This window comes from Nannospalax galili, unplaced genomic scaffold (assembly GCF_000622305.1).
Source record: "Nannospalax galili isolate Female #2095 unplaced genomic scaffold, S.galili_v1.0 scaffold77, whole genome shotgun sequence".
In the NCBI taxonomy this organism is placed as follows: Eukaryota; Metazoa; Chordata; class Mammalia; order Rodentia; family Spalacidae; genus Nannospalax; species Nannospalax galili.
In genome coordinates this window covers 2,352,279-2,367,529 of record NW_008341457.1, presented here as the reverse complement: position 1 = coordinate 2,367,529, position 15,251 = coordinate 2,352,279, and the positions used below count along the sequence as shown (strand labels likewise).

The window sequence follows — 15,251 nt, the reverse complement described above, 5'->3', positions numbered from 1 at the left end:
TATTTATTTATTTATTTATTTATTTATTTATTTATTTATTTATTTTTTATTCATTCATTTATTTATTATTAATTTATTTATATTTATTTTTTTCGGTCTTTTTGAGACAGGGTCTCCTTGTAGCCCCAGTAGCCTGGACCTCGAAATGTAGACCATGCTGTCCTTGATCTCACAGAGATCTGCCGGCCTCTGCCTCCCCAGTGCTGGGATTAGAGGGATATGCCTCCATGCCCATCTGAAATGGTACTTTTAATTCATTATCTGGAAAAAAAATAGCAAAAGTGCATATTTGAGGGTGTTGTGGGGCAATCAGTGCTTTGAAGCCAACAAAATAAAATAAAATACAAACAGCTTTTGAGGCAAATAGTAACAATAACAGTAATAATAAATCTGCCAGGCATGGTGGTGTGTGCTTTTTTATATATTTTTTTATTTTATGTGTATGCGTGTATCGCCTGTGCGTAGGTAAGTGCACCCGTGTTGTGCAATGCCAGCAGAGGACAGAGGAGGCTGTTGGATCCCCTGGAACTGGAGTTTTGGATAGTTGTTAGCTGACATGTGGGTGCTGGGATTCGAACCCGAGTCTTCTGCAAGAATAACCAGTGTACCAGTGTTCTTTTTTTTTTTTTTTTTTGAGACAGGATCTCCCTGTAGCCCCAGCTGTCCTGGAACTCACTATATAGACCAGGCTGGCCTTGAACTCACAAAGATCCGCCTGCCTCTGCCTCCCGAGTGCTGGGATTACTGGGATTAAAGGCGTGTGCCACCACGCCCGGCATAACCAGTGTTCTGAACCTGAGCCATCTCTCCAGCCCCGGTGGTGCGTGCTTTTAACCCCAGAACCCAGGAGGCCTGGCTGGCCTGGATGTCAGTCTGTCTCCTCTCTCCAGACCACTCCAGGGACCAAGAGGAAGTGGGAGAGAAACGGAGAGAGGACCGGGTTGAATAGAGGACCGGGTTGAATATACTTTCCCTACTCCCCATCTTTTGCCAAAGTCACTGGGATCATTTGCCAAAGTCCTGATTTGCAACGACCCTTGCAAGCAAGACGGGGGAAAATTACACAGCCAGGAAAACAATCCGTTCTTGTTTGTGACCCTTCCCTGAACTGAGCTCAGGGTGGAGGCAACTCTTAATGGAATCCCTGGGTGCCAGGCTTGTGGGCTGATTGCTTTAGGAGAGGGAGGGACTCCCCCCAGCTCAGCGGTTCCTGGGAGGACTTGGATAAACTGAGGCCCAGAGGGGATGTGGGGGGACCCGGAGCTCAGATGCAACCGCGGCTTCCTTGCAAACACTGTTCCTTACACCGCTTGGGGAAACTGAGGACCAGATCGGGGCGGGAAGCCTGCCAGAGCCCTGGTGGCCCTAGGGAGATGAGGCAGGGGACCCTCATTTCCCTGTCTTCCCTCAGCCCCCCCGCCAGGGCGAACGTGCCCCCCACACTCAGCAGTGGGTCCTCCCGGGATGCACACGGCACTCCCCACCCCCGCTGCCAACCCGCCCCGCCCGGGGCGTCGGGGGCACAGCCCGCGTCCCCCCCACCCATGCACCCCGCCCTGTGTGCACAGGCTGGGGGAACTGTTTATCTACAGGCCCCCACCCCCTGCACCTGAGGGGGCCCCTTTCTCCCCCCCAGCACCCTGGGGTTCTTTGGTGCTCAGATAAGCTTTGAAACTGGCACTGCGCCGCACCACGGGGCGGAGAGGTCACGGGCTTGCAAGGGGAGGGGGAGGTGGGTCCGGGTTGGAGCCCCCCCATGCACCCTCCCTACACCCCCAAATCCTTAATAACAGCCCGATGTGATCTGATCTCTCCTGGGGTGCAGCAGGCGCAGCCCCGCGGGGACGTGGCAGGAACCGACCTGCAGAGCCTGTTCAGGCCTCCGCGGCCGGCTGGGGGGGCGGGCTGGGCGTGGGGGGTGCCGGCGGCTGCGGCACCTTTAAGACGAGGGAGGACCCCTCTTGCCCTCGGACAAACCAGGAAGGGAGCATCATACGGGGCTTTGCTATACTGTACGGCTACTGTAGGGCAGTGACGCCGCCGCCCGCTGGAGCTGCCAGCTACGCGGGCAGCACAGCCCCGCCGGACCCCGACAGACACCCCGCCGACCCCCAGGGGGGGTCCCCAGATCCAGTGCATCCTTCCGGCCCCCCAGACGAGGTAAGTCAGCTCCGGGGTTGACTCCCAAGCACTGGGATTAAAGACGTGCTCTACCACACCTGGCTGTTTTTTTTTTTTTTTTTTTTTTTTTTTTTTTTTTTGCAGGGTGGGGATGGGGCCAGGGGGGCGCAGTGCGCGCCCTGAGCAACCGTACGGTGCGCACGGTGCCGGCTGGAAGGAGATTTTAGTGGGCTTTAGTCTGTCTTCAGTTCTTAAGTTCTTTGAGAAGAGGGGGTGCTTGGCTGAGTCCCGGGAGGAAGGGGTCCGGGATCAGGGGGCGAAGGGCACGAGCTGGGGCGCCAACACTCCCCTTTCCTGCTCCTGGCACCGGGCTGCATGGCCTCCCGGGTCTCTCGGGCGCGCGGGCGGCGGGGGAGGGGAAGCCGGGCTGCATCGAGGGCGGAGGTGGGGGGACAGAAGGGGGCGCGTCGCGTGCTAAGTTTGCAATAGGGCCCAGGGCTCGGCGCTGGTCTGTTTCCCGAGTGGTCGTGGGGAACATTGGGGGTGCTATTTGGTACTGCGTGCATACGTTGGAGTTGGCTGGGATAGAGCACCATGGGGGATGGGGGAGGGGGCTGAGAAAACAGGGAGGGGGGCTTTGCAAAAAAAAAAAAAAAAGAGGAGGGAAGAGGTGGGGTGTCCGGGTGGGCGGGCGCAGCCCTTCGCGGTTTTTCCTGGGCGCTGTAGTTCTTTCTGTGAACTTCAAGGTTTGGCGGCTTCGGAAATGGTGAGCCAGCGCGGACTACAGATTCCAGAGTGCCTTGCGACCACGGCGCTTCAGGGAGGGGCGGTGCGGAGGAGGGGCGGTGAGCGGCAGACCGGAGAGCCAATGGGAGCGAGGGACGCTGCGGAGCGGCGCAGCACGGGGGCGGAGTCTGCGTGGAGGGGCGGGGTCTGCAGGGAGGGGGCGGGGCTACCGCGGCTCCCTTGCTGGGGGCCCGCGGCGGTCCTGGTTTCCGGCTGCCGCCCCTCCCCTCGTGTTGTGTAACCGTCCCTAGCCCCCCCCCCCGTTTGCATATTTTACTTTTCCCCCTTTCCCTTTAGTTCCGGACGCTAGTGGGACAGTAGAAAGGTTCCTTCGGAAGCCAGGACGTTCTCTCCCCGGGGGAGGGTGTGGTGTCAGGCAGCCTCAGGGTTTCAGGCGAGGCCGGGGATGCGCGGCCTGGCGCGGGCCGGGCCGGGCGCGGGGGAGGTGACGGGCGGACCCAGATCCGGGGTAATTTGCATCGCCCTCCCCCCAGTCCGGGTGGGGATTGGCCGGGCGGCGGCGGAGGGTGGCGCGGGGCCGGGCTCAGCGTCGCCCGCCGGGGCTCGGAGCCGTCAGCCCGCCGCAGCCATCATCACGGTCGCTGGGGCCCGCGCGCCGCCCGGGCAGGAGGTAGGAGCCGCGCCGCCTCGGGGCCGCCGTCCCTTCCCTTCCTCTTTCCTTTCCTCCTCCCGGGCGCCATCGCCACCACGTGCGCCCCCACCCTGGCCTGGCACCCAAGGGTGCTCACTTAACTGGCGGAAGTGAGAGACAGATGGCTGTCCCCGTGTCCCCTCCTTTCCCTCCCCCACCATCAAGCCTACTTAGCTCAGCACCCGAGAGTGACTAAGCCCAGCACCCACGAGTGACAGGCATGGCGTAATCCTCCTATCTTCCCCTCCTTTTGCTTTATTTTTCTCTTTCTCCTCGTCACAGCTGCTTTCGAGAGCGAGAGAGAGAGAGCGTGTCCCCTGCCCTCCAGTGTCAGCCACCCGCCCCCCCCCCCAGCTTCCCCCAAGCCAGGGCCCAGGGCGTCACCCTGAGTGGCCGCTCCCACGTTGGAGGAGGGGAGAGCCACCCCAGCCACTAAGCCGATCACTTCCTATTGGCAAAGGCTGGGGTGGGAGAGGTGCCTCCCCCCCAGACCTCCGTTGCAAAAGAGTTCTGTGTAGGTTGGGGGACATCTTACCCCAGGGTCACCTCTGCACCCACATCTTCCCCATGGGGACGCTCTGAGTTTCCCCTAGCTGGGCCGGGAGCCTCTCCGGGGGTTGGGCTCGGGGCTGGGGCTCTGTTTACCGGCAGACATCGCTGTGGCGACAGAGTTGTCCTGGGGGAGGGAGGGAGGGGACTAGAGCCATGGCTGGAAAAAAAGAGGCAGGAAACAGGATCCAACGGGGACACTGAAATTTTAATACGCCGGTCACTTTGGGGGTGTGGGGGGGTATTTATTATTTAGTTGTGAGTGGCTGAGACAAGACTAGTCAGCACCTGGATGGCACCAGGGGGAATGCACACACCTGGGATCGCAGGAGTCTGTGGGGACATTGAGACTTGGGGACCTGGCATGGCCCACTGCAGGACAGCTCCTGGGACAGGAGAGCCTCCGTCCTTGGTGGTTTTTGGGATTCTTGAGGCTGTGTTACCTGGAGCTGGGTCACACAGTTCCATAGAGGGAAACTGAGGCCTGGAGTAGGTAAATCCCACTGGAGCCATTGGTGAGTGCTGGGCAGGGGGCCATGGCTACTAGGCCAAGCAGAGATGGACTCAAGGTCACATGCCCGGTTTTCCAGCCCCTCAGTGTGGGGTCTTTCCAAAGTCCCCTCATGTCCTTTTACAGGGACACCTGCCCACTTGTGTGGGTGTGTGTGGGGGGGCAACTGGATGTCTGGCCAGCACCTGTCACTCAAACATGACTGAGCCCAGAGAGGGTGAGTGAGACTTGGAAGGTCACACAGTTCAAACCCTAGTCCTGCCAAGAGCTCTTAGGCAGCAATCACCTGGTGGGTGTGGGTGTCCTCAGTGTGCCCTGTACACCCCCACAGAGCCCCAATTCCACGCCTGCTACCCCAAGGCCGGCAGAGCTGCTTGGCTTTAGAATTGATCATATCAAATGAATCTAACCTAGGCCTAACCTGAGGAGGGGTCCACTTGTGAGTTTGGATAGGTCCCCTGACCCCCTGATGTTGTTTAGCCCCCCTTCCATGAGGTTCCTCTGCTTTCTTCAGGTCCCCCCAGCACCCGAAGGTCTGCTGGGAGTTGGGCCACCCTCACTTTCCCCCCTTGTACCCCAGGCTCCTGACTCAAGGCCATCATCGAGCTAGCGGGTATCCATCTGAAGACAGGGTCACCAGGGTGCAGCCACAGCCCCCTGGGTCTCAGTTTCTCTGGTGTCCCCTTCAGGCTATTTCTCAGCTTAGACAGCTTTGGACTGGTGATCAGGACCGACCCCTGGTGGCAGAGGGGACCCCCCCCCAAGCCTTGCCAGTCCCCTTCAGGGTGACTTCTGGGGGCTGTTGCGGGGGGAGGGGACAGGCATTCTGGGGAGAACAAGTTAGAGGCAAGACCAGTGGCTCTGGCAACTGGGTTCAAATTCCAGCCAGGCTCTGTGACCCTAAGCCAGTGCTTTCCCCTCTCTGAGCGTGTGGCCCTGTGTGCAAAACCAGGTGGCCCAGGATTCCAGATCCTGCCTCCCAGGCTGAGGAGGGTGGGTGTACACTCAGGTTGGTGGGTGCTAGTAATCATCCTGCACCCCAGCTCCACTCCAGGGTCCTCAGCCCAGTTCTCTGTGGGGTACACAGGGCCTGGACTGTGGCCTGAGGTCCGGCCCCTCCATCTGTCCCCTCTGCAGGCCGGGGCTGGGCCACACAGTGGATGTCCCCACCCACGTCTTTCTGGTTTGACTGGAAAACAGGCTGGGCCCACCTTGAGCCAGGATGTGTCAAAGAGGAGGTGGGGATTCTGCTGGATCCAGGCCTCTGGAAGTATTGGGCTTCATTTCATTTTTATTTTTTAATCTCAGGGCTTGCAGATGGCCCCAGGTGACACAGCCAGTGCTGCTTCCATAACAGGTGTAGTGGGCCAGGCTTCTTGGAGTCCACACCTTGCTTGCTTTGCCCTGGCTGCCAGGAAGCTCACTCCCTCCATTTCAGGGGGGAAGTTTCAGGCTTCTACTGGGAAGTGGCCTAGGTCTCCCATTTGGCCTTCCTGGTTGTACAGCTATCAGAGCATGGGAACAGGGTGGGCCTGGGCCCCACCCTGGAGCTGAGATCCCCACAGGCCGGCCTGTCCCCGCCCCCACACGCACACACTTCCCACAAGGCTTGCTGTCTTCCTGCCTCTGGCCCTTTAAGGCTGGGGCAGGAAGCCCCTCCCCATTTAGGGCAGTAAATGGACAGTAAATGACGGAGGGCCTGTTTGTGTGACCGGCCTGGCTGGAGGGACGTGGCTGGCTTGTCCTGGAGGGCCTGCGGGCAGGGGGCCGCCCATGTCCCCCCTCCCCCACTGAATTCCTGTTCCATTAGACTGGGACCAGGCCAGGCGGGGGTTGGCACCAGGTCAGGGCGCTGGAACCCCCAGGGACTAACCTTGCATCACAGGCTGGGCGGGGGCTGTGGCCGCACCTGCGCACCAGGGTTGCTGTGTGACCTTGGGCTGGCGGCCCACCCTCTCTGGGCCCAGTTCCTAGGAATAACATTCGATCCAGAAGAAGGGGCTAGCTGAGTCAGCACCCCAATTGGTCAGAGAAATGGTCAGCGGAAATGGAGGCACGCAAAGGGGAGGGAATGGATGGGACTTGAACCCCGGTGTTGTTGGGATGATGGGCAGCTCAGAGGGTGGAGTCTGACTCCTCTCATCAGCCAGCCCCTCCCTGCCCCCAGAAGTGTCCAGGAAGGTAGTGGGTACCAGAGACCTGCCCAGGCCCCTCTTCCTTCCTGGGGGTGGGGACCAGTCCTACCCTTCACCTTCTGTGTGTGACCTTGGGAAGACCCCTGACCTAGGTTTCTGTGCCCCTCCCCAACCTCCAGGCTGCTCAGTCCTGTCCCCACAGCAGACCATGGTCCTCAGTCCCCCGGGGGCCTTCCTGGGCCATCCCCTAGGCTGGAGTATGAGCCTGGCTGTTGGGGAGAATGGCATAGGCACCTGGTTAGTTCCTGAAAGCTGAGATAGGAGGGGGAGGGCAGATTCTCCTGAAAGTAGCTACAGCAAGTAACCCTAGGTGAGATGAGGTGGGACCTGCAGCTGGCCCCTGGTACTGGGTGTGCCAGGCCTGGTCGGAGGGTGGAGCAGGGTGTTGTTTCCCCCTCCCCCGGGCTTTGGTTCTTGTGACCTTTTGTTATGCCCCTACTGTGTGGCCAGGCCCCACAAGAGTGTGCCCCACCTTTCCAGCCCAGGAGGGGCCTGCCAGGGCCTGCCCCTCACCCGGCCGCCAACTCAGCACCGAGCAGCCTTGGAAATCCCATGGGGGCAGGCGCAGGCAGGAACTGTCCTGTGGGGACCCTGGTCAGGGTTGGGGAGGCCTCCCGGAGGAGGGTGATGTGGCCTCCACTCCCCAGCCAGGCCCAGCTGTGCCATAGATGCCACACAAACTGGGCTTGTAGCTTACAGGTGCCAAACTTGGGTTCCTGGGACCCCACGCACCCTGGAGGCTCTGGTTGGCTCTAGCACTTGGAAACTGGGTCTCTCGGGACTGAGGGGAGTCCTGGCTTCCTGGGTGAGGGCCCCTGAAAGGTCCAGGTGGGGCTCAGGCCCAGGGAGTGGCAGCAGGTGGGTCTTGTTCTGGAGAGAGGGCCTGTCAGCTGTTTCAGGGGCCCAGTTCAGTCTCCAGGACCTGGCAACCCAGGTAGCTCTGGGGGAGCCTTCACCTCCGTGTCTCACCCTCTCTGGACCTGGTGGCCTGTCCTTGCTGGGCACCCTGGCCTGGGTGTCTTGCCCTCTCTGAGCCCATTTCTGTCTTTGTCAGTGGTAGCCTTGGTTCCCGAAGGGGTCCCCCTGGCTTCAGTCACCCAGGCCTGGCCTTTCAGCGAGGGACATCTCTGACACCCCAGCCACAATCCACGTCCTGGAGCCTGAGTTCCTTAGTACTTAAAATAGGGCCTGGGCAGCCCCTGGCCCCGAGCCTGGTGGGAAGCCAGGGTGGCCGTGCCTGAGGTGAAGGCCAGGGCTGACTCACTCAGGCCTTGTCAGGCCCCTGGAGAGATAGATACCTTCTAGCCATCCCCGAGGGGACCTGGGTCACCCAGACTAGGGGACATCTTGGGGCAGTGATGGCCGGGACGGGGGTCACGTGTCCCCCCTCCCTGTGGTGGGCAGTGGAGGGAGAGGACCGGCTTGTCCTATCAGATCTGAGCTCCATCTGCCCACATGCTCCCTGAGGCCCAGACAGCAGATGGTGAGGGGGGGGGCGCTTCTGGAGTTGTGCCTGGTGCAGGGTCTCTCCTACCCCCATTCCACACCATCACTTCTGAGTCTCTCATCCCCTGAGCAGGGGGCTTCGAGCAGCTGGTGCAGCAGGAAGAAAGGGTGGGCGGTGGCTGAGGGCACAAAGGAGTCTGTGTCATGGGCTACCGGGTGGGGAGGGACCCACCAGGGACTGGGCCTCCCTCACCAGTCTTACTCAGGCCCACATGGGTGAGAAACAGGTCAGGCATCACCAGACAGGAAGGTCCCCTGGGCCTCAGGAGAGTGCAGCCCAGGTCCTGTCCCCTCTGGGGACAGTGTGCCTTGGGGTGACAGGCAGGAGGATCCAGAGGAGTGGGGGTCCTGCTGGGTGGTGAAGGGAGAGGGTGGAGGATGGGGGTCCTGCAGTCTGGCTCCCAGGAGAGGGCGGAGGGTGGGGACAGTGCCAGCAGTTTCCACAAGGCAGTGGGCAGATGAGTCACAGCTGGGGGGGTAGTGGAGAGGTGGGGTAGGATGGGTCAGGCTCCCCCTGTGCAGGGGACCTGTGCCCATTTGCCAGATGGAGAGACTGAGGACTGGCTCATGCTAGGACACCATCTTGGGCTGGGTGGCAAGGTAGACCCATCCTGTCCTCTGTGGGGACACGGCCTAGGGGGTGCAGGGCTGACCCACAGACTGAGCCCTCTGGATGGCAGGCAAGCCCAGGTCCCATGCTTGGTAACACCCCATCCTGAGACCCCTAGCAAAGTGGGGGGGGGTCAAGGACAGCTGGTGTCCCTCTCTGGCCCATGTCTCCCACTGGGGTGGGGAACTCATGAACAGACATCCTTGCATGGCTTGCCAGGAGGAACCGCAGCTATGCGGGCTGCAGTCCCTCTGTGCGTTTGTTTTTTGCATTTTCAGTTTTGTTTTGTTTTTGTGGGGTTTTATTTTTTCAGACAGGGTCTTCCTGTGGCCCCAGCTGGCCTGGACCTCTCCATGTAGCCCAGGCTGACCTCAGTCTCGCAGAGTGCTGGGATTAAAGGAGTGCACCTGGCTGCAGGGTGGGTTCTGACTGAGGTGCCAAGCTGGGAAATTAAAATTAAGGCTGGGGAGAACTCCTGGGGATCCCAAAGCTGGTCAGAGGCTATGAGAACCCTCACCCACTAGCAAACAACTCTCCCAGTCTCATATCCCAGATCTTGATGTGTTCAGCTGGGAAACTGAGGCTGGGGTGGGTTTGGGTGTGGTATCGCAAGTCACTGGCCAGTGGCCCAGGCCTTGACTGCCCACTGATGGCCCTTGTCCTTCTGGCTGCAGGTGTGGGTGCGGAAAATGGCTGGTGGCGTGGACGGCCCCATTGGGATCCCGTTCCCGGACCACAGCAGCGACATCCTGAGTGGCCTGAATGAGCAGAGGACGCAGGGCCTGCTGTGCGATGTGGTCATCTTAGTGGAGGGCCGGGAGTTCCCCACACACCGCTCAGTGCTGGCCGCTTGCAGCCAGTATTTCAAAAAGCTCTTCACGTCAGGTGCCGTGGTGGACCAGCAGAATGTGTACGAGATCGACTTTGTGAGCGCTGACGCGCTGACCGCACTCATGGACTTCGCCTATACGGCCACCCTCACGGTCAGCACAGCCAATGTGGGTGACATCCTGAGCGCCGCCCGCCTGCTCGAGATCCCCGCTGTGAGCCATGTGTGCGCCGACCTCCTGGACCGCCAGATCCTGGCAGCCGACGCTGGAGACGCCGGACAGCTGGACCCAGTAGGCCAGACTGACCAGCGCAACCTGCTCCGCGCCAAGGAGTACCTGGAGTTCTTCCAGAGCAACCCCATGAACAGCCTGCCTGCCGCCGCAGCCGCCAGCTTCCCATGGTCCACCTTTGGTGCCCCTGACGATGAACTGGATGCTACCAAAGAGGCCGTGGCCGCTGCTGTGGCCGCTGTGGCTGCGGGCGACTGCAACGGCTTAGACTTCTATGGACCAGGCCCACCGACTGAGAGACCCCCGGCAGGGGACGGGGACGAGGGGGACAGCAACCCCGGCCTGTGGCCTGAGCGGGATGAAGATGCGCCTGCTGGGGGTCTTTTCCCAACCCCTGTTGCCCCGCCCACCACCACACAGAATGGCCACTATGGTCGGGCCGGGGACGAGGAGGCAGCTTCACTGTCTGAGGCGGCCCCGGAACCCGGGGACTCACCTACCTTCCTGTCTGGCACAGCCGAGGGTGAGGATGGGGATGCTGCTGATGTGGACGGGCTGGCGGCAAGCACGCTGCTGCAACAGATGATGTCGTCAGTAGGCCGTTCCGGGGACAGCGACGAGGAGTCACGGGCAGACGACAAAGGCGTCATGGATTACTACCTGAAATACTTCAGCGGCGCCCACGAGGGGGATGTGTACCCAGCCTGGTCGCAAAAGGGTGAGAAGAAGATCCGGGCCAAGGCCTTCCAGAAGTGCCCCATCTGTGAGAAGGTGATCCAGGGCGCTGGCAAGCTGCCCCGGCACATCCGCACGCACACGGGCGAGAAGCCTTACGAGTGCAACATCTGCAAAGTCCGCTTCACCAGGTGAGCATGGGCCCTATTGAGGCCACACACTGCTCTGTGGACAGGTCCCTGTCCCTTGTCTCCCCCACCCCCCACCCCTGCAGTGTGCCCATTTGTCCAAGCCAGTGTAGACAGGTCCCTGACCTCAAGGGTTCATATCCCAGTGAGGGTGGGCAGGCAGAAAGGGAGTGACTGGGCCTGACCTGTGGGCAGCTGCAGAGGGGCCGGGCCTTTTTTCTGTCTTTAAAGGCACTCCTTTATACTCGATCTTCTAGAATTTTCATTTTCTGTATTTGCCTGCGTGTATGTAAGTGCACCTGTGTGTGCAATGCCCCTGGAGGCTGGAAGAGGGAGTCAGATCCTCTAGAACTGTAGTTATGAACAGTTCTTAGCCGCCATTTGGGTGGTGGTACCCAAACCCCAGTCCTCTGCTAGAGCAGCCCTTGCTCTTAACTGCTGAGTTGCTCTTCTGTTTGGGGGAGTGACTTCCCCATGCAGGAGGTTTCTGGTTGGGCATTGAAGTCATTCAGCTGCCATGTTTGTTTTTTTGAGACAGGGTCTTTCTGCAGTCCCATCTGGCCTGGAACTCATCATGTAGATCATGCTGCTACATCTCACAAGATCTGCCTGCCTCTGCCTCCAGCATGCTGGTATTAAAGGCATGCACCACCACACCTGGCTTCTCAGCCAACATTTATTAGGCCAGGCAGGCCCAGGTTTAGGGAAGCAGCTGTGGACAGACAAGCCAGAGTCTACATGAGGACACTGACTGATGCAGGCCTTGCTGAGATCTAGCAGTGCAAAGGCCCTGGGGCCAGTTAACTTGGGGATCTTGGGGGCCATGGAGGTAGGAGGAGAGGGAGCCATGGGGAAGGCCTAGCCAGGTGCTGTGTGTGATCAGTTCTGAGGAGTCTAGATGTGTCTGCTGGGCTGTGTGGACCCAGGCAGGCCAGACCTGCGGTGGGGGGGAGCACAACTGGCAGGCAGAGACCCGGCCAGGCCCGGTGACTCAGCGTTACCCCCGGCCCTGGGGTTCCCCCAGCCACACCTACCAGGATTGAAGAAAGAAACCATTGTTCCGGCTTCCTGGCCGCACCCGACCCCTCCCCAGCATCCAGCACCCCAGCCCCCTCCCCAGCAGGCAGGAGAGGAGGGTGTGGCAGGCCAGGTTCCAGTACCCAGGAGTGCCAGTTGAGGGCAAAGAGCACAGTGCTGAGGCGGGCACTTTAGTGGGCGGGGCTATGGGTGGTGAGGCCACGGCTCCTCCTCTAGGGAGGGTCCTTGGGTTCCATGGGCTCCCCCCTTTAGGGTCTGAGTGATCAGCAGAATAGAGGTCTGGGGGCCACCATGCTACCAGCCTGGCTCAGTTTTCTTGGTACCTGGCAACCTCCACCTGCTGTTGGGGCTGGTCCTGCCCTTCTTGTCAGAGAAACTGAGGCCCAGAGAAGGGCTCCGAGTGAAGCCTTTTCTCCCACACTTGGTTTCTTCTTGCTCCCCCTGCCCCGGGCCCCAGCCCCCACCCACCCCCTCTAGGCCTGGAGCCCAGGGGCCCCTGTGACTCACAGTGAGCGTTGAGTAAGCTGGGTCTGTGGCAGCCTGGGCTATAATTACCCAGGCTAGGGCTTGGGGTGATGAAACCAGGTCTGCCCCCCCACCTCTGCTGTGCAACCCCAGGCCTGTTGCTTCTCCTCTCTGAACCTGAGGAAATGACTGGACACAGCTAGAAAAACTTGTCCCGTCCTGTCCTCTGAGGGCCTGACAGGGCCTGAATGGGGGCAGGGGCAGCTATGTACTCCAGTGTTGGTTGCAGATCTGGGCAGTTGCAGGGGCAAGTGGTGAGTTCAGTGCACCCAAGTTTCTTGGCACAGGGCAATGGCTGAGGCAGGGATGAAGGTCTGGCTCAGAGGACCAGGGGCTGTGTCTTTGAGGGCAGGAGGAACCAGGAACAGCGTAGAACTAGCAGGGAGGGCAGCCCAGGGCAGCGCCAGAAACTCAGGCCAGGGGCAAGACCAGAAAAGGCAGAGGGTCAATGTGGAGGGTGGGCTTTGAGAGGCAAGTAGGAGTTTATCAGTGTTTGCTTTTTGAGACATGGCCTCACTATGTAGCCCAGGCTAGCCTGGAATTCACAGAAATCCTTGCCTCTGATGGGGTTACAGATAAGAGCTAAAACCAGACCATCTAGACACCCAGTGTATCACACACACACATACTCCCCTGTGGCATTTTCAGTCTCTGGACCAGAGCCTGGCATCCAGCAGGTACCCAATAAATAGTGGTGGTGCTAAGGCGCACACCTGCCCCCTGTCAGCCAGGTCTTCCACCCTGTATCCTCTTGTCTCCTTTGGCTGGGAACAGTCTGCTTAGCTCTGAGGTCTGGGGGCTCTGGGGATGGGATGTGGTCCGTATGGTCCCTGGGGTGTGGTCCCAAGGTGGAGGTTCCCAGGGTGGGGAGTGGGGTGTCCCCCAGGCAGTCCAGCTGACTGTGCCCCCTCCTCTGCAGGCAGGACAAGCTAAAGGTCCACATGAGAAAGCACACCGGCGAGAAGCCGTACCTGTGCCAGCAGTGCGGGGCGGCCTTTGCGCACAACTACGACCTGAAGAACCACATGCGTGTGCACACGGGGCTGCGGCCCTACCAGTGCGACAGCTGCTGCAAGACCTTTGTCCGCTCAGACCACCTGCACAGACACCTCAAGAAAGACGGCTGCAACGGGGTTCCCTCCCGCCGAGGCCGCAAGCCCCGAGTGCGCGGTGCACCCCCTGACGTCCCGGCTGGGGCTCCTGTGCCCCCCGGGGTCTCTGACGCCCCTCGAAACGGTCAGGAGAAGCACTTTAAGGACGAGGAGGAGGAGGAGGACGAGGCTAGCCCTGACTCGGGCCGCCTGAATGTAGCGGGCAGCGGCGGCGGAGAGGACGGCACAGGTGGCCCTGAGGTGGCTGCCACCGAGGGTAACTTCGCATCCGGACTTGCATAAAACAAAAACAAACCAAAAACAACAGAGAGAGGACAGACATCCCCAGATAGAGAGAGCAGGATTACGCCACCCACCCCCAGCACCACAAAACAAGAAATTCTCTATATAAGATACTATCTATCTATCTATCTTATCTACACACAGGATATATATATATATAATGTCTCTATATATATATATCGAAGGCTGTCACAGGCGAGCGCCTGCTGTCCTCATGATGTGTGTCCCCCTACAGGGACCCCACCACCCCGCTCCTGCGTCCGCAGCCCTCTCTGCTGTGGGGTCCTGGGACTGAGCACAGGGGCCCTGTGGGGCTCAGGGAGCCTGGTCTCCCCGATCCGAGGCCCTGGCCCTGGGGTCCCTTCCACCTGCCCCTGGCTGGGGTGAGGGTGACTCGGGGATGCATCCCCAACTCTTGGCTGGTTGGTTTGTAGGGGTCTCTCAGACAGACCTTAAATGTTTTCTGTCCACTGGGAGTGGACGTTAAAATGGTCCCCAGCCCCCCACCCTCCTTCCTCAGGGCACTTACTAAAAAAGGGGGGGTGTCCCCTTGCTGTTCCTGCCGGCCTCCCTGTCTCCCATCCTTGCCTGTGGCCTCACACCTCTGCACACCCCACCCTGGCCTCCACTGAGACACAAAATCTATTTATTCCCAAGCCTGGATGGATGGAGCCGGGACTTGGGGGACTGCAGGGGTTTCCGGGGGACCCCAGGGTCTCCGCCACCTTTCACGGCGCTTACATCTGGCGGGGCCCTTGGGGCCACTGCTCAGGGCGACCCCCACCCCCAATCCTCCCATCTGCGCCACTCCAGAACCTCCATGTTCAGATTCAAAACTTTTATCTTGACCCTGTGCCCCACTTTTTAAAGCACTTTTTAGATCCTCCCTCCCTTTCCTCCTTAAAGACAAAATTTATATATAGATATATATATATATAGAGAGAGAGATATATATATAAAAAAATATTCTTTTCCTCAGAGGAGCCGGCAGGGGTTTTGGGGGGATGCAGCCAGAACTGGAGGGAACCCCTAGGGACTTGGCAGGCAAGGATGGGGGAGCAAGTGAGGGAGGCCACAGCTTAATTTCACAAACAGCAATAAAACCCCAATGTTTTATTAAACAGGAAGAACGAAACAACAAACCAGGCCACCAGCCGTATTGGGGGGACCTTGGCACTTTGTAACAGAACGGGTACTTTAATTCTTAATTTAAAAAAAATGTTTACAAGTTGCACCCAAACTTCTATGAAAAATTGAAAAGAGCGCACCCAAACTTCTATGAAAAATTGAAAAGATAGATAGAGAGAGAGAGAGAGAGAGAGAGAGAGAGAGAGAGAGAGAGAGAGAGAGAGGGAGAGAGAGGTCGAAAATTCCTACGTCAGTTTATTTTTGTATAAAATAAAAAAACTCATCGTAACTTTAGAATCCCACTTGTATCCC

The 15,251-nt window shown here is 59.3% G+C and overlaps 1 protein-coding gene across 2 annotated transcripts; it reads left to right on the top strand.

Moving 5' to 3' along the window:
* The first annotated feature begins 2,018 nt into the window (after window positions 1-2,018).
* On the top strand, window positions 2,019-15,045 carry Zbtb7a (zinc finger and BTB domain containing 7A). 2 transcript variants are annotated; one of them, XM_008837079.3, is made up of 3 exons: window positions 2,019-2,160; window positions 9,605-10,857; window positions 13,337-15,045. In XM_008837079.3, the coding sequence occupies exons 2-3, from the start codon at window positions 9,620-9,622 to the stop codon at window positions 13,809-13,811; spliced, it is 1,713 nt and encodes a 570-aa protein (XP_008835301.1). In that variant the 5' UTR covers window positions 2,019-2,160; window positions 9,605-9,619; the 3' UTR covers window positions 13,812-15,045. The 2 variants fall into 2 exon arrangements, with proteins under 2 accessions (XP_008835301.1, XP_008835300.2); XM_008837078.3 differs by lacking the exon at window positions 2,019-2,160 and adding an exon at window positions 3,240-3,538.
* Window positions 15,046-15,251: the final 206 nt, after the last annotated feature.

Coding starts and splice junctions, on each gene's coding strand:
- Zbtb7a (XM_008837078.3), top strand. CDS start 3,314: ATGCGCGGCCTGGCGCGGGCCGGGCCGGGCGCGGGGGAGGTGACGGGC. Junction 3,539..9,604: donor GCGCGCCGCCCGGGCAGGAG/GTAGGAGCCGCG, acceptor TTCTGGCTGCAG/GTGTGGGTGCGGAAAATGGC. Junction 10,858..13,336: donor TGCAAAGTCCGCTTCACCAG/GTGAGCATGGGC, acceptor CCTCCTCTGCAG/GCAGGACAAGCTAAAGGTCC.